Source organism: Cervus canadensis, chromosome 10 (genome assembly GCF_019320065.1).
Source record: "Cervus canadensis isolate Bull #8, Minnesota chromosome 10, ASM1932006v1, whole genome shotgun sequence".
NCBI lineage: Eukaryota > Metazoa > Chordata > Mammalia > Artiodactyla > Cervidae > Cervus > Cervus canadensis.
This window is the reverse complement of record NC_057395.1, coordinates 29,743,078-29,761,128: the sequence shown is the minus strand read 5'-3', so window position 1 is coordinate 29,761,128 and position 18,051 is coordinate 29,743,078. Positions and strand designations below refer to the sequence as shown.

Below are 18,051 nucleotides of genomic sequence, written 5' to 3'. Positions count from 1 at the left end.
TATAAACATGGCACCACCAGAAATATGTATACTTGAGATTACCAGAGGACTGCAACATTGAAAATTCAACCCCCTCCCCCGCGCCCCACCCCCCACCCCCCCAACAAACACCCTCTGACAGATTTTGTAAGGAATGGTAAACAGGCCCAAAGGCTCATAGTAGAACCAAAAAATAATCAGAAAGGCATGTGTATGGATCATAAACCAGCTAGTCTGTGAAGTGTTAAGATAGTGAGAGCTAGGTAGTAATTGGCACATGGAAGAGCCCATCACACCAGTGGAATCACGCTCTGCCTTCTTCTGGACCATCCCCTTGCCAGGAAACTCTCATAGGCTTTAGGAAAAAGCAACTCCTAAAACTGAAGAGTTAGGTCTGCAAGGAAAAGCTCAAAGTTTGTACAGTCTCTCCTGCTAATGATTCAGACCACAGAAATGTATATTTAAAGGCATAAAAGTGAAAAAAAGGAAAGGTACTGCCTAGTTGGAACCAGGAAGCAAGCAGGCAAGGGGAAGACTATGCCCTGTGAGAAACCTTCACATCCACTCTCTTGACCTTCCTGAGGACACTGAGTGGAATGGATAGAAGTCCATTCCTTCCACATCTTTCCACAAAGGAAGGAAACAGAGTTTTAAACAAGTGCCTGAGGACCAGGGATATAAGGCCATGACTCTTGAGTCTCAGAAGTCAGGTTAATTTTCTTTTTCACAATTGTGTGGATCTCTTCTTTATCCTCGGGCTTCCCTGGTGGCTCAGACAGTAAAAAACCTGCCTGCAATGCAGAAGACCCGTATTTGATTGATGGGTCAGGAAGATCCCCTGGAGAAGGGAATGGCAACCCACTCCAGTATTCTTGGGTGGAGAATCCCATGGAGCCTGGGCACACAGAGGAGCTTACAGTGCATGGGGTTGCAAAGAGTCGGATACTACTGAATGACTAACACTTAATTATCCTTGGGAAATTATGGATCTGCAAAACACCTTGTGAGGTGACACTTAAAACTTCTCTTCATTTCACTGTTTAGGCTCTGTCCATCATCTTCCTGGATGAAACTCCCAGGGTTTGTTCTCTGGGATCTCAAGCCCAACTAAATTATTTCTATCTTTCATCACTTTTTGAGCACTTAGCATTGATTAGCCTTTGGGAAACAATTTCCCTTTTTCTGTGCTTCTATTGTCTTGGAAATGTGCCCAGGCTGATATGTCATTTTATAATACAAAACAAGTCTAATGACCTTTGCCTGGCAATTTGTAGTTAAAAGTCAAAAAGGATTCTTTAGACATCTGTATACCTATGGTGGCTTCCAAGGTGGCACTAGTGATAAAGAACCTGGCTGTCAATGCAGGAGATGTGAAAGACGTGGGTTCAATCCCTGGGGAAGATCCTCTGGAGAAGGAAATAGCAACCCACTCCAGTACTCTTGCCTAAAGAATCCCATGGACAGAGGAGTCTGGCGAGCTATAGTCCATAGTGTCGCAAAGAGTCAGACAGGACTGAAGTGACTTCAGTTCAATTCAGTCACTCAGTCGTGTCCGACTCTTTGCGACCCCATGCACTGCAGCACGCCAGGCTTCCCTGTCCATCACCAGCTCCCGGAGCTTGCTCAAACTCATGGCCATCGAGTCGGTGACTTACCACCGCACAAACCTATGGCTGATTCATGCTGATGTTATGTCAGAAACTAACACAAATTGTAAAGCAATTATCCTTTAATTAAAAATAAATAAAAGGAAAAAAAAAAGGATTCTTTAGAGATCACCATGATGTCTATGAAAAGTGAAGTCGATTAGTCATTTCCGACTCTTTAGCCTACCAGGCTCCTCTGTCCATGGGATTCTCCAGGCAAGAATACTGGAGTGGATTGCCATTTCCTTCTCCAGGGGATCTTCCCGACCCAGGGATAGAACCCGGGTATCCTACATTGCGGGCAGATGCTTTACCCTCTGAGCCACCAGGTCTGTAATTCAGTGAAATCAGGACAGAATCAGTCATACCTCAGCCTCACCCTGAGGGTTGGAAGGCAGGTCTCAGTGGAAACTCCCTGCTCCTTCCCTGTGCCTCACAGAACACGGAGGGCAACCCTGATGGCTGGAGGGGGTCGGGGCGGGGGTGCCTGCAGAAGCAGCAGCAAAGACAGGTCAGCGTGAGTGAGTGAGAGGCCTTGAGAGCTTCAGTAAATCAGGAAGATGAGAGGCTAAATTAAAAACAAACAAACACACACCTCAAGTGGTCCATGAAACAAAAATTAAAAGAGGTGGGGGGCAGGTGGGGGCCTGGAAGGCACAGCTTGTGGAGAAAAAACTGATGACCAAGGGTTTTGAAGAATCCTCAGTGTCTCTCTGTCCCAAGGACTCATTTCTGAGTCCTGCCTATAGTTTGCTTCAACGGATCCTCTACACTGAAAGAAGCTGTCCAGAGCTCCAGCTTCTAGTCTCAACTTCTTTCAATACTGGGACCTTTCTGGAAAACAAACAGGACTTTTCATTCACATCTTCGATACCTGTTCTCAAGGGTATCAAAGCACATTTCTCAGGTTCTTTGAGTTAGTGGAAATGTGGCAACCTTACAGCCTCATATCACACGATATAATATCTGTCAAACCATTTTTCAAAAGTAAATGTAGAACACAAAGTGAGGAATCTACTGTAGATGGAGAGAAAGGACAAGGTCAATAAGTGAAAATTCTGAGAGATAGATTTTAAAAATGTAATTCTATATCAAGGACTAAAGACCAACATTTGAATGGTTCTAGGCAGAGGTCTTTCTGTACCATCTACAATGAATACAAAATATTGATTTATAACCATAACACTCTTCTGACTATAATCAATAAGGTCAAAGTTTGACCCATTTCTTTCCTTCACCAGAGATTACACATGACCCTTAAAACTGAAACCAATCTTCTCATCACTATTCTTTCAAGATAATGCAAGCATCTAGCTGGAACTGGGAAAGTTTTGATCTCGAAGTCTAGACAAGTAAGATCCCACTACAAATACGAACATAATAAAATTACAGCTGATCAGTCCACTCACCTCAAATGCCCTTTCAGTTTTCCCTGTTAATTTTCCAAGTTCTTGCTTCAGTTTTTCATTTTCAAGGCTCAGTGCTGTTAAGCGCTCTTTGGCTTCTTTGCTCTGAGTCTCAAAATAAAGGCGTTCTTCCTTCTGCTTCTCTGTCCAAGCTGAAAGCTCCTCAAATCGTCCTTTCATAGCTTGATTGTTTAGCTTCATGGCTTCTGCATGGGGTTCAGAGAGAGAGGTCAAAACACCAGGGGACTGGACTTGGGGTCATGAAGAGAACCTCCCCATAGATCACCTCACCATGTAGCTCTGAACATCAAAATGCCAGGGTTGGCGTGGGCTCCAGGGTCAGCTGGAAAGACTACATAGCAAAATGAGTAGTCCATGCTTTCAAACAGGACTACAAGGTCTAATGTCACCAACTGCCCTCAAGACTCTCAAGAAAATAAAACTGATTTTATTGATTTATTTTAAAAAAATGTCTATTAATAACTAGCTAGACTGAGGTCCATTACTCCTGGATTCCAATACTAGTTCTGCCAAAAGCCATGGCTAGAGATATTAGAATCCTTTCTCTTAAGGTAATATTTAGGACTAACTGTAATAATAGCAGCCTTTTTATTTTTCCTTTTAAACTTAAGGCTAAATGTCATTTTGCCATTTCCCAGAGATACGTAATTTTATTCTTACCTGCATCCAAAAGTAAACAATGGGAACAGCTTTAGCCTTGCTGTTTTTAGTCACTAAGTCATGTCCAATTCTTTTGTGACTCCAAGGACTATAGCCCACCAGGCTTCTCTGTCCATGGGATTCTCCAGGCAAGAATATTGGAGTGAGTTGCCATTCCCTTCTCCAGGGGATCGTCCTGACCCAGGGATCAAACCCACATCTCCCACATTGGCAGGCGGATTCTTTACCACTGAGCCACCCGGGAAGCAGTTTTAGTCTGACTAAGAGCTAGTCGTGTGCTCTATCTCTCCCCAAGGAACCAGGTGCAGAGAAAGGGATTCACCTACAAGCTATTACCAAGGGACTGTGTTCCCAAAGGCCACGGGTGCATGGAGAAACACCGGGCGGGGTGTTGCTTACCTTTCAGCTGATGGTTCTCGATTAGAAGCTCTCTCATCTGCTGCAGCAGCTCGTGTGGGGTGAACGTGTCCAGGTTTGGGGGAGCCAGATTGGGGGGTCCATTTCCTGTGGTTTCGTTGGGGCTGTCCCCCTTCTCAGTCAGGCAGCTAAGCGGTTGGTGGGACATGGCAGCAGTTCCTACGGAAAAATCACAAACTGAAAACATAACCATCTCCCACCACACTGGGTCCTCAGGAGTTCACAAACCCATATGCAAGTCCTAAGAAGTATTCTAGAAGGGGCTGACTTTCTTTCCCATTACATTTTGAACAATCTTGATTCTTTCTTTCAAACAAGAAAGATACATCCTTGCTTCAGTCTGTATGTATGTGTCTGTGTATAAAGGGGTACAGTGAGGAGCTGGGGGGGTGGAGGAGGAAGAGATGGGAATGATATCAAGATGGTAAGAAATCCTAACGTGAGGCGTTCAAGAGGGTTTTTGTATGTATTTGTAGATGTGGGCAAAGGATTATTAAGTTGATTTTTTCCCAGAAAAATGTTTTAAGCTCAAATCTCCATATTTTGGGTGAACTGTATGGTATGTGAATTATATCTCAACAATTAACTGTTAAAGAATCTCCATATTTTATTTCTTATATTTTTGGCTAAGAGGAAGGGGAGAAGTAACGTATTTCAGATAATTACTATGTGCTCAATTGTCACACCAGAGTGTCAAGGTCTAATCCTCACTAAAACTCAACTAGATGGGTACTTCCTGGGTGACAGAGCTGAATTCACAGAGCTCATCCAAGGTCACTTAATGAGAGGCAAAATCGAGCATTAAGGATGATTCTAAAACCCAGCCCTGTCATACAATGAAGGTACCACTGAGTATCTAGGCTTTCATAGTTTACTTTTAGAAGCACACTAAAAAGACTAAGAAAACCTTGCTTAGTTCTTGCATATTCTGAGACTATTTTAAGCATATAATTTGTAAAGGGGTCACTGTGGCCACAAATAAAATGCAGGGTTAGTTGCTCAGTAGTGTCCGACTCTCTGTGACCCCAGGAACTGTAACCTGCCAGGCTCCTCTGTCCATGTGATTCTCTAGGCAAGACTACTGGAGTGTGTATGCCCTTCCCATAGATAAGATAGATGGGTATATCCCAACTGTATTTTTGTATGGCCTACCACCTCAGCAGGCACAGAAGTCAAAGACCGTGGGCAAACATTTTCTTTTCCACATTTCACAAAGATGATTCGTCCCTTCACGAGGCACTGCAGAGTCACTGGAAGCTGACGGGAGAGAAGTGCTCTCTCATCTAGCGCTGTGTCATAACCTCTGGGTGTGTGCTCTAGATGAGCGTTGAAGGCTGCCCCATTCAACTTACCCAAAGTGCAGATTCTACTTTACCCCTCCATCCTGCACTACCAGCAATCTTAAACAAATAACTAAGGCTTCCAGAAGGCTTTTTTCCCCTACTTCTTAGCAATGAATTGCTTACAAACAGGTTACTACTAACTTACATTTTCACTGTGTCCCAAGAACCACATCCCTATTAAGTAGCTCCCACATGTGCCAAAGGAACCTGGCACTGCTGGCAGGCGGGCCAAGTATAAACAACTGTGTCTTTAAGAGACTACCAGGGACACTTTGGTTATGGTTTTTGTTAAGTTCCTCAATGTGTGAGGGGAGAAGCTGGGGAAAGTACCAGCTATGAGTGCTCGCACGTGAATGCAGCAAACCCTCGGAGCGCAGAGCACTGCTTCCTCCCCACTCTGGCAGGATGCAATTCCTGGGCTCTCTGGAGCCTTCCCAGAACTGAGAGTCTGGTGACCTGCTCTTGGTCTAAAGGCACCTAGAGGACTAGAGACAGTGCAAGATACCTGTAGGACTACTGAGGGGAGAGCGGGCCCTGGCCCTGGTGGCCTGCTGACTTCTCTAGAGCAGCCCGCACAGGAAAGGCATCCTTGGAATTCTTTAATGAGGATGGCAATTCTATGAAGTGTTAAACACGGATAAAGCATTCTGAGTCTTTTGAAAGCAGCTGTGTTTTACATATCCTGATTTATTTAGAAAGAGGTACACTGCCGAAGTGTGCTGTCTCTTGGCATGAGGTGACCAGAAGAGACTGCTTTTGTTTTCCCCAATAAAATTATTTGGGTTATTTTTCATAAAATAATTTGGATGATAATAATTTGGAAAAAGCCAGTTTCTGGCTTTCCCTAAAACTCACTTTTTCACAGAACTATGCTGGAGCTGAAATTTCATAAAAATGGGTTTTTTACTAAATAAAAAGTGCTCCTATCTATTTTGCAGAGAATTCTAAATACCTGACAAAGGCAAAATCCTTGTAACATGTTTTATTCAGTTGTCAATATTAAATTTCCTCAAGTTTTCAAGGATTAGACTATACTTTTCAAAAGTAAAAGGAAACATTTAACAGGTTTTTAAAAAAAAAGTATCTAAAGCAGAGGGAAAGATGAGGAGGGGAGGGGATGGATGAAGAGAAGGGAGGAGAAAGGAGGGAAGGGGAGGGGAAGAGGTACTGTTCCTTTTCATCTTTGACTTTTTGTTTTATCTCCACCAAGACTTGAGGCACAACCATAACAGTTAAAACCAGTTCTACTTACTGACTTTCTGGTTGCCCAGGTTTTAACAGGGCATGAGGGGGAAAAAAAAAAAGCAGGGTTATAATAAGGGAGACAATACAAAAATAAACTGGAAGACACTAACCAGATGTGTGACCTTGAGAAGACCTCCTGTGATGATTTACTGACTTGTCTAGCAAATGATGATCATTATGGTTGCTTTCAGTTCAAAAGAGCTATAAAAAGTATTCTTAAGGTTCTATCAAGATCACGGTCTAGTTCCCACTATCCAACACATATATCCCAGTACCCTCATGGCCATGCTGCCCTCTCTCACTAATACAAATGCCTGTCCCAATTATAGTGAATTCTTTGTTATGCGGCATTGCTAGAAAAAAATTATTCACTGCATTGTCTCTAGCACCTAGAACATTCCCAGAAATATACCCATCAGAGCAATAGGAAGTTAGCATAAATGCCAAAGATAAGCATATAAATACTGGAACCAAACTTTTGCTAAAAGCAATTTAATTGATTTTTGGTGACTCAAAGTGCATTTTATGATTGTAAATATTTGGGGGGCCATCATTACAAGCTATCACAATACAGTGTATATATGAGATGTCTCCTGGTAAAATGTCAGTTAGAATGCCAGTTAGAAAAGCTGAATTCTCTAAATGTTTAGCATCCCCTTGAACTACTTTCAGTTGAGAAAATGCAGATAGGTTATAAATCCTTGCACACATACATCCTCAAAGGTTACAGAAACTGGACCTAAGGCATTTACTGCAAGGTTCTGCCTGTTTAGTAACTGAATTTCTCATAAAAACCCAACCAATCTGAATCAGAAATGCATCATTTCTAGGCAGAAGGGTGATTTAATAATTTAGCATGGATATGTCAAGATTTCACCAATGAGGAAGAATGGGAACTACCTGGAAGGTGGAAATCAAAAGCAAAATCTCTAGATTTTATTGCCAGATTTGCTATCTGAATTCTTGATTATAATAATCCTTCTTAATTCCAGAGGTCAAGTAATTATAGCAGTGACTTGGCTTTGTAGGCATGAGCTTGAACTGCATTCCTGAGTTGGTCTTAAAAATGGCCCAGCCCAACTTATTTGATGCAAGAATGTCCTGCTGGTTTCCACGGCAGATGGACATATAGACCAGGCTTGAATGACTTCAACGGCAGAAAAAATGGGCACATGACTTTAGCAGGCAACTGCCCATTCTATTCCCGGATGGCTGTGACTGCCAGAAAGTCATTTTGTATCCAACAGAAATCTGCCTTATACTGACTTCCACCCACTGGACATCGGACCAGCAAGAATAGCACAGAATAAACCCATGCCCTTACCCTGGTGTGGCTGATTCTCTGAATTTGCTAAGTACTCACAGGTTCACCCCGCACATGCAAAAATTAGTTTTCAACAGTGAAAACCTATTTCCTGACCATAGAGAATAGTTGGCTATTGGAAAATTCTGGCTTGGCTTTTCAAGGGGATTGAGTAACACTCCAAGATTGCACCAACAAAATTCATCACAATCCTGGAAAAAGAACTCAAAGTACACATCCTATTAAGGGGCAAAAGAGGCCTTACCTTTTATGCCAGAAATGGTAGTCTGACTTTTGGACATACAGAAAATGGAAAAAGACTTAGCCTCATCTCCCAGGGCAGGAGCTATACTTGATGACTCCTATCTCCTCTTCCCGTGAGTCTAAAGGGTCACCCAGTCCTGTTACTTCCACTTCCTCTCAATCTCCACCACTTAGGTCAGGTCCTTCTTGTCTTATCTGGCCTACAGCAATGTTGTCCTCAACAGAGGAAAGGGCTTTTGTCTGTTCTGTTCACTGCACTGTCTCTAGCACCTAGAACATTCCCAGAAATATATGGGGGTTCAACAAATAGATGCTGAATGAATTTACATAGCTTCCTCCATGGTCTGACTCATCTCTTTCCATTGCAGCACCACTACTTCCATGGTTTCTTCCCCAACACAAGAGCATCCTCCTACTTCCACCCTTCCCATACAGACAGAGCTTCAGCTCCCGAGCAAAACAAACACGGCCTTTCAGAGTCTGGCCCCCACTCATCCACCAGTACCATCTCCTGTCACCAACACCACTCATGCCTGGGGCACACTAAAGAGTTCACAGTTCCATGCTTTTTGCTTTTCTATCCTTTCTCAAGATGCCTAGACTTGCTGTTACCCTGGCAAACGTCTACTGGACAGTTTAACGTCCAGCTCAAATAGATGTCTTATGTAAAAAGACCTACGCTTTCCTCTGAGTACCCAATAGTGCTTTACATATTGGTTCTTTTATGCAAAGTACTGTATTATCCCATGCCAGTCAACTTTCCCATCAAACCTAAGTCGAGGTGTTTATTTTATTTTTCCTAGAGACTGGTACACTGAGAGCAGGCTCTCAGTAAACATTTGTTGAAATCAAATGAAACTATCAAGTGTTACGAGGTAAAAGCCTTACACTTGTAAAACACTTTCTGCTCAGTAGGCAACAAATCCAACATAACTAGTATTACAAGTTTTTCTACAGTTTTACAATGGCACTCATTTCCAGATTCTTGAACTAAACTTATTTTGAAAATCAGTACTATTTTAAAAATATCACTACAAAGGTATCTGGGTGTCATTTCATAACACATATTTCATCACTCAGCCCACATATACACATGTCAAAATGAAAAAGAAAACTTATTTTCTGAGTGAAACAGATTTTATTTAAAACACAGTTTAATTTCCCTCTTTTCCTTTGAATTTACTATTCCATAAATCCCAAAGAACATACCAAACACTCCAAGTCTTTATAAAATTCAGAAAGAGTGAGGCTTGGAGAAGAGAAGACTTCTGTGCCTCTACCTAAGGCGGGAGATCGCATGGGAAGGTAAAACAATGACCAGTTCCTTTCAAAAATAAAGTCTGATTTTGTTTTTTTTTTTTTTTTTTTGGTGTTCAGTCAGAGTACACAGCATAATATGCAACTTGTGGTCAGTTACCAAAAAATAAAAAAATACTACACCTGGCCAGTCCCCTCCCAAACTGGGCCTATCTTGGGGTGGGGGGAGGTGGCCAGGGCCCCCTTGCTCCTCTCTCCAGGCAAGGAGGAAGCATGAGAGGTTCTTCCGTTAATAATTGCTGTTGTTTAGGATTGCCCAGGCAAGGATACTGGAGTGGGTTGCCATTCCCTTCTCCAGAACCTGCATCTCCTGCACTGCAGGAGATTCTTTACCACGGAGCCACCAGGGAAACCCATTGTTAATAGTGCCGCTTGCTTAACCAGATCGAGCCTAGGCTTTTGATGTTCAAAGTTTCGGTTTCCCACTTCACCCTTAAGCAGTTCTGTGGCACATAATTTCCAACAACAGTTTTTCTTGTGGAGGGAGGAGCCTAGCTGGAGCCTGAGTTACATTTTCTCTTAGTGATGCTTACTGCCTACAGCTTACACAACAGAAACAACCCCTCTGGGGTTCTCGCTTCAGCAAATATTCATATTCTCTACGTATGTATCTATACCTACCCACACAAACACACACACAAGCTCCCCCAGACACAACGGTTTATGAAGATTCCTTTCAGCTGTTCAGTAATCCCATCACCTTGGAGCGCGGCCACTGGCGCTTTAGTGTACTGGGTCGTCTCGTGGAGCTAGTTTTTACGTCTTTCGAAGGTGTGTCCTTAACCCCTTCTCTTATAATGAGGAACTGGCTGTATAATCATCCCCAATCTGCGGAAGGATGTCACCCTTAAACCACCTTCATGACCTACAGAGGAAGTCACCTGCGGCCAGTCTGCGGGGAAAAAAGGGGGAAGGGCGCTTTGGGATGGACGCCCCTGCTGCCCTTTGGCACCAGGTCAGGATCGCCAGGGCCTGGAAACCCTCCTAGCGAGCGCCGCCGTCCAACTGGAGGAGACGCCCCACCCCTCGCCACCCACGTCCCTACCGGCTCCGGGTCGCAGGGAAGGGGGCTTCAGAACAGCTTCCAGGGCGGAAAGGGAGACCCTGCCCGCCCCCTGCCCTGGCTCACCGGCGCGCGGGCTCCGGCCTCCCTCGGGTCACTGCTTCCTGGGCATCATTCCCGCTGGGAGAGGGCTCCGGACCCAGACGCAAAGGCCAAGCGGGGGACCGGCCGGGGCGGCGGCGGGGGTTGGCGAGCTTTAGGTTGATTTGCGGCCTCGCGACCCCGCCCAGCGCTGCTCAGCTGACCGCCGCGGCAGCCTCCTCACCTCCGCCCGGGAATTTCCCAGGCCCCGCCCTCAGGCCCGCCCCCGTAGGCCCCGCCCCAGCTCTCCGCCCCTCCTTTTTCCTCCACCAGCCCACATCCTCCCAATCCCAAGGCTCGCTCATGGTCAGGGGACCCGGGTTAATGCGGACTGCGCCAAGGTGTTAGTGTGACGGCCGTGAAGGACGGGGTTAATTAAAGCAAACTGTTAAGTAAATGAAGTGTGAGCAATCGGTCATCGTCGAAGGAGGTCCTTTTAGAAGTCGAGCCACAGGGGGTCGCTGCATCCCACCGAAAGAGGGAGATGAGCCTCTTGTTAAAGGACTTCCATTTAGATACAGTTAATCGAGCACGCACTGCTTTCCACCCAATTTTGCCCTTAAAACAGACTTTTAATTAAAAACACAGAGCCAGCAGGATGTTTCTGAGGCTTTTGTTGCCGGGGAACAGGCCAACCGTCGACATTGGCTCCAAATGCTCCAGACAGGTGGGATTACTGGATTAACCTGGATTGCATCTGAAAAGCAGTGGTACTGATTTACTGAACTAGAGGAGGGTGGATGCCTCTGGACTCGACAGAGTGAAATGGGAGGCAACAAGACACGGAAGGAGGGAGAGCCGCCCAGGTTTGCAAACTAAGCACTGCGAGGAGGGATTAGCAAGGGCGCAGACACAGGCGTCTGATACCAAGGTCAGGGGCTCCAAGCCAGTGCGGCCGGTTCTCCCGGTAACAGGCCTCCCGTGCAAGATCAGAAAACAAAAATTAAGGGAGAGAGGGCCTGGGGGCAGGTTTGTCCCGAAGACCAAGAAGGACATCACAAGAGAGAACTTAATTTATGAATGAAAAGGCTGACGCCGCTTAAATCAGCGGGATACCAAGCACATTGTTGCACATCGAGGCTGCTCGCTGGTTAGAAACGAAAAAAACAAACAAACAAACAAAAAACCCAAAACAAAACAGACAACCCCCCCGCCCCCCACACACACAACCCTAATCCAAATAGGAAAAGGGGAAACGCGCCCTCTCCTGGTATCCTGAAGGATTCAACTCCTCTATTTAGACAGCCTGCTCCAGGCCAGCTCTTCTTACTCGGCCCTTAACATCACCCTGAGATTTAACCCCCTGCTCAAGGTAGAAAGAAAGAAAGTAAAGTTTCTCAGTCCTGTCAGACTCTTTGAGACCCTGTGGACTGTAGCCTACCAGGCTCTTCCGTACATGGGATTCTCCAGGCAAGAATACTAGAGTGGTTTGCCATTCCCTTCTCCAGGGGATCTTCCTGACTGAGGGATTGAACCCAGATCTCCCACATTGCAGGCAAATGCTTTACCCTCTGAGCTACCAGGGAAACCCACTCAAGGTACAGAGGACAAGCAAATCAGGGCCTGCCCCAGACCCCGTTGCAGACGGCCCCTCCTGGGCTTGTTAGGGGCGAGTCAGCTATGCTGCCTTACTTCCGTTATTTTAAACAGAATCTGCCTGCAATGCAGGAATCCCAGGTTCGATCCCTGGGGGAGGAAGATCCCCTGGAGAAGGAAATGGCAACCCACTCCAGCATTCTTGCTAGGAAAATCCCATGGACAGAAGAGCCTGGTGGGCTACTGTCCATGGATTCCCCAAGAGTCCACACAACTTGGCAACTAAACCACCAAGGAGAGAGAAAATGAGTGTCAGAGAATCTAATACTCATTAAAGGGGCAGGGAGGGGATGGGATGGGGCGGGAGGATGGCAGTTGGCGGGGGCCGGGGGGGGGTGTCATACCCAAGACTGCCTTAGTTATGGAGTGTGAAGGTTGAGAGTGGATGAGTTTCTGGTAGAGAAACCGATCAGACCCACTTGTTCTGGAAACATTGACCACTCCCACCACATCATAGTTGTGTGACCCTGGACAAGCTACCTAATCTAGCTGTGCTTCATTCTCTTTATCTGTAAAATGGGGCCTCTAATACAGGTCCAAGATTCCAAAGATCTGAGAATTCAATGCCTTCCTTGGTTCTTTTGGTGGCAAAACTGACCCAAACCAATGTAAAATTATTGTCTTTATTTGCACCACTTGATATGATTGTTTCTTTGAAGGCAACTTATTTAGTTTGTATGAGATCTGTTTTGGCCCCTCTTGGGGAAATTATATTATGTAAATTACATGCACCTTATTACCTTGTAAAGTCCAAAAAATTCTGGATTCAGGAACAGCTTGCGCCAAGGGCTTTAAATAAAGGATTTGGATATACAGAGCTTACTGCCTAATGTCACTGTGAAGATTAAGGGATAATACATGTAAAACACTCAGAACCATGCCTGATGCACAATGTGAGTTGCTATTCTTACTGCTGGGGTTAGAACCAACTCTGTTTCTTAGCCTGAGTAGTCCAGAGGGGTGCCTTCTTCCTCTCTCACGGTTCCATGAGTAGATAGAATCTAAGCACAGCTAAGAAAACTGAAATTATGATATGCCTTCCGCTGTTCACTGATGTGGTTTTGTGGTAGGTGAATGCAAAGCAGTGTGGTAGGCTATTTAGTGAGATACTCATTTGTTTCATGCTTTCGGTGCCCCTTCTTTTTGCTTGGAAAAGGCAGCTAATCACTTTGTGTTTCCTGTCACGGGGGTGTTTGCAAGATTCTTGGAAGATCAACCTTTCTCTTGTCTTTAGAGAAAACCCAATCCCAGTAAATGCATCGTCTACCCCAGGTGTCCTGGAAGGAGACTGCAGAGAACCCAGGTGGGGTGGGGGGCTTTCATGGCGGTTGAGGGGAAGAGTGAGTCCCTCAGAGTGGGAGTTGGGTGGAGGCTGGTGGTCTCCTGAGCATCAAAGACGCCTCAACCTCTACAGTATTAGGACCATAGCCAGCTCTGGGAGTGACACAGCTGTATGAGGCATCTGTTGGACCCTGGAAACTGATCTCACAGATTCAGCAGGTTCTGGAATCCAGGCTTGTCACTGGAAATAACCAGTGTTATTTAGTTATTATTAGTTATTGTTAGTTAGTTACTATTAGTTATTATGAGTTAGTTATTTAGTTACTTAGCAGAGCAACCTGCCTTCTCCTTAGTAGAAGCTTTATGGTAGATGGCAAGGGTACCAGCCTCAATGGGCTGATCAAGTTAACGTGGGCTGAAGAATAACTGGCCCGAACTCCAGTGGATACCAAAAGCCCTCTTGGATTGTTTCATGACCCCACAAAAGGAGAGCCTCCACTCAAGGCCTCCAAGATGTTCAAGAGTGGATTTTCCTACACTCCTACAAGGCCAGGGCTGGCTGGAGAGAAGGTAAAGATATATTACATTTTAATGCATATCTGAGCTAGTGGTAGAAGAATGTACACACTTGGGAACCAGATCCAAAGACAATTTAAATTATGATCTCCCTATATCGTGATTCCATATATGTGAAATGTCTAGAAAGGGGCAGCATAGACACAAAGCAGACATGTGGTTGCCTGGGGCTGGGAGTAGCTTTGACTGCAAAGGAGCTTGCGGAAATTTGAAGAGTTGATGGAAATATTCTAAAACTGGGTTGGTGAATGCAAAGATTGGTAATGAGGATTGCACAGCTCTATTAGAATAGACATGATTGAATTGTGCACTTACAATGGGTGAATTTTAAGTCATATAATCCGAAGAGAAATCAACCCTGTACTCATTGGAAGGACTGATGCTGAAGCTGAAACTCCAATGCTTTGGCCAATACTTGATGCAAAAAGCCAACTCATTGAAAGGACCCTGATGCTTGGAAAGATTGAAGGCAGGAGGAGAAGGGATGACAGAGAATGAGATGGTTGGATGGCATCACTGGCTCAATGAACATGAGTTTGAGCAGACTCCGTGAGATAGTGAAGGACAGGGAAGCCTGCTGTGCGGCAGTCCATGGGGTCGCAGAGTCGGACACGACTGAGCAACTGAACAATAACAAGTTATATCTTAACACAGCTGCAAAAATAGCACCAAGGGAGTTCTTTGGTGGTCCACTGGTTAGAACTCTGATTTCACTGCTGAGGGCATGAGTTGGGTCCCTGGTTGGGGGAACTAAGATCCCGCAAGCCGTGTGGTGTGGCCAAAAACAAACAAAAAAACAACCTACTGAAAATAATGCCAGAAGTAAATCATCATGCTGTCTGGTAAAGTGTATACCCCTTCTGCTGTTGGGCCAGCATTGTAATGGCCATGTCAGTCATCTACTGTGTAACTGAGCTGAGTCTGGGTTTTGTTGGAGCTTTAGTTAGATTCAGTTCACCATTGGCTCCAAATATTCTCAGAATGAGTTCCTCAAAAAGTTCAACAGAATTACCATGTGACCCAGCAATTCCACTCCTAGGTATACACCCTGAAGAACTGGAAACAGGGACTCAAATAAGTGCATGTAAATGCCTCTAATAGGTTGCTTTCCTCTTACTGATACCTGGCATTGCGGTGTCTCCCAGGATAAGAAGTGAGGCTTCCGTTCGTCAGAGCAGCCTCAGACAAGCATCTGGAGTCCCAGGGCCATGGCTCTGCTTTTGAAGAGCCAGAGCAAGTGTGTGTGTGTGTGGTGGTGGTGGTGGGGGGGTCTACACTTCCTTCCTCTCCTTCACAGCTTCACAGCTCTAAACTTTGAAATAGTCAACTCTGTGAGAAGAAGCTGAGGGTTTATCTTCTAGGTGATCTTCAGGCCTCTGTGAACACTGAATAAGAAGACCATAGTTCAGTTCAGTTCAGTTCAGTTGCTCAGTCATGTCTGACTCTTTGTGACCCCATGGACTGCAGCATGACAGACTTCCCTGTCCATCACCAACTCCTGGAGCTTGCTCAAACTTGTGTCCATCGAGTCAGTGATGCCATCCAACAATATTGTCCTCTGTTGTCCCCTTTTCCTCCTGCCTTCAATCTTTCCCAGTATCAGGGTCTTTTCCAATGAGTCAGTTCTTTGCATCAGTTGGCCAAAGTTTTGGAGTTTCAGCTTCAGCCTCAGTCTTTCCAATGAATATTCAGGACTTATTTCCTTTAGGATTGACTGGTTTGATCTCCTTGCAGTCCAAGGAGATCACTCCAACACTGATGAAGAAGAACATTGATGTTCAAAATGTTCATCATTGAACATTTTGAACTATGTTCATCAACATGATGAATCTTGAAGTTCAAAAGCATCAATTCAGCTATCTTTATAGTCCAGCTCTCACATCCATACATGGGTACTGGAAAAACCATAACTTTGACTAGATGGACCTTTGCTGGCGAAGTAATGTCTCTGCTTTTTAATATGCTGTCCTTGTCTAACTCAGTGAAACTATGAGCCATGCTGTGTAGGGCCACCCAAGACAGACAGGTCATAGTGGAGAGTTCTGACAAAATGTGGTCCACTGGAGAAGGGAATGGCAAACCACTTCAGTATTCTTGCTTTGAGAACCCCATGGACAATATGAAAAGACAGAAAGATATGACACTGAAAGATGAACTCCCCAGGTCAGTAGGTGCCCAATATGCTACTGGAGAAGAGTGGAGAAATAGCTGCAGAAAGAATGAAGAGACAGAATCAAAGAGAAAACAGCGCCCAGTTGTGGATGTGACTGGTGATGGTCTGATCCTACAAAGAGCAATATTGCATAGGCACCTGGAATGTTAGGTCCATGATCATTGTAATACTACTTATTAATTACTTCCTACTTCTTCTCGTTGTATAAACACAGAAGCTGTCATGGTCCCTGCAATTTGATTTTCCAGCAAATCAAAGCAGAGCATGGAGGAACATTAAGTTCTTATTTCTTCATTTTGCTGTAAAGCTGCTAAGAATTCCTGGTGCAGACTTTTTTGTTTAAGTATTAATTACCTATCACAGTTGATGGGGACTTCCTTCATAACTCAGTCAGTAAAGAATTGGCCTGCAATGCAAGAGTCTGCCTGCAGAATCTGCCTACAATGCAGGAGACCCTGGTTCAATTCCTGGGTCAGGAGGACCCCCTGGAGAAGGAAATGGCAACCCACTCCAGTATTCTTGCCTGGGAAATCCCATGGACAGAGAAGCCTGGTGGGCTACAGTTTATAGGGTCACAAGAGTTGGACACAACTTAGCAGCTAAACCATTATAGTTGATTTGGGAAAATAATCACTGTGAGACGCCATAATTCTTCATCATGGTCTGAAAAGCATCCCTGTTTTCTTTGTGTGCCTCAGTGAGAAATGGGCTTGGTATCTCACTTTCTAGAGAGTTTTTTGCTTTTGATTAAGTAATTCATCTGTCAGTATTGAAGGACATGATTTTTCTTGTTCTTATCTCCCTTATTTTTTTTAAAACAAGATGTCTTACTTCTCAGAAGAATTGTATGGTGGAGTAAGGGACACAGACCTGGGTGTCAGACTACATATTTTATATTATGTTGTATATTATTGTTATATTCTATATTTATATTATACATTACATATTATATATTATACTATATTATATTAATATAATTATGTTATATATTACATAATATTATGCTTATGTTTATAGCATATACTTATATATTACACATATATAAGTATATAGCATATACTTATATATTACATATATATCATATATATATATACACATATATATATTACAGAGGATGAGATAGTTGGATGGCATCACTGACTCAATGGACATGAGTGAGCAAGCTCTGAGAGATGGTGAAGGACAGGGAAGCCTGGTGTGTTGCATCCATGGGGTTGGGCATGACTGAGTGACTGAACAACATTATCCTTATAGTATATATTATATTTATGGTATATACTTATATATTACATATATATGTCATTTTGATTTTATGATTTGAAATACACACATATATATATAGAGAGGGAGAAAGAGAGGGAGAAATACTGACTTATTATGAATAATTGGCTAATACAATTATGGAGGCTGCTGTTGGTAAGCTGAGACATGCAGGCTTGGGTGTGATGGAGAGCTGATACTGTGATTCCAGGCCAAAAACTGGCAGGTTTGAGACCCATGAAGTTGATATTTCAACTTGAACCTGAAGGAAGGAATAAAACTGATGCCCTAGCTCAAGGCAGGCAAACAGGAAGAATTTTTTCTTATTAGGGGCAGAGTCAGCCTCCAGTTCTAGTCAGGCCTAGAAACAGATTGGAAGGGGCCCACCCACTTTAGAGAGGGCAATATGCTTTTTTTTCA

At 44.2% G+C, this 18,051-nt stretch overlaps 1 protein-coding gene across 2 annotated transcripts in view; it reads right to left on the bottom strand.

Moving 5' to 3' along the window:
• OPTN (optineurin) overlaps positions 1 to 10,949 on the bottom strand; it is a 38,687-nt gene extending 27,738 nt beyond the window's left edge. For both annotated transcript variants that reach the window (XR_006271556.1, XM_043479434.1), the window contains exons 1-3: positions 10,731 to 10,949; positions 4,112 to 4,288; positions 3,035 to 3,237 (exon numbers count right to left, since the gene is read on the bottom strand). Coding sequence is in view for 1 of the 2 variants with exons in the window: in XM_043479434.1 (XP_043335369.1) it covers positions 3,035 to 3,237; positions 4,112 to 4,277 (369 nt within the window). In the remaining variant the exon portion in view is untranslated. The remainder of the gene's footprint in view (positions 1 to 3,034; positions 3,238 to 4,111; positions 4,289 to 10,730) is intronic.
• Between the last annotated feature and the right edge of the window lie 7,102 nt (positions 10,950 to 18,051).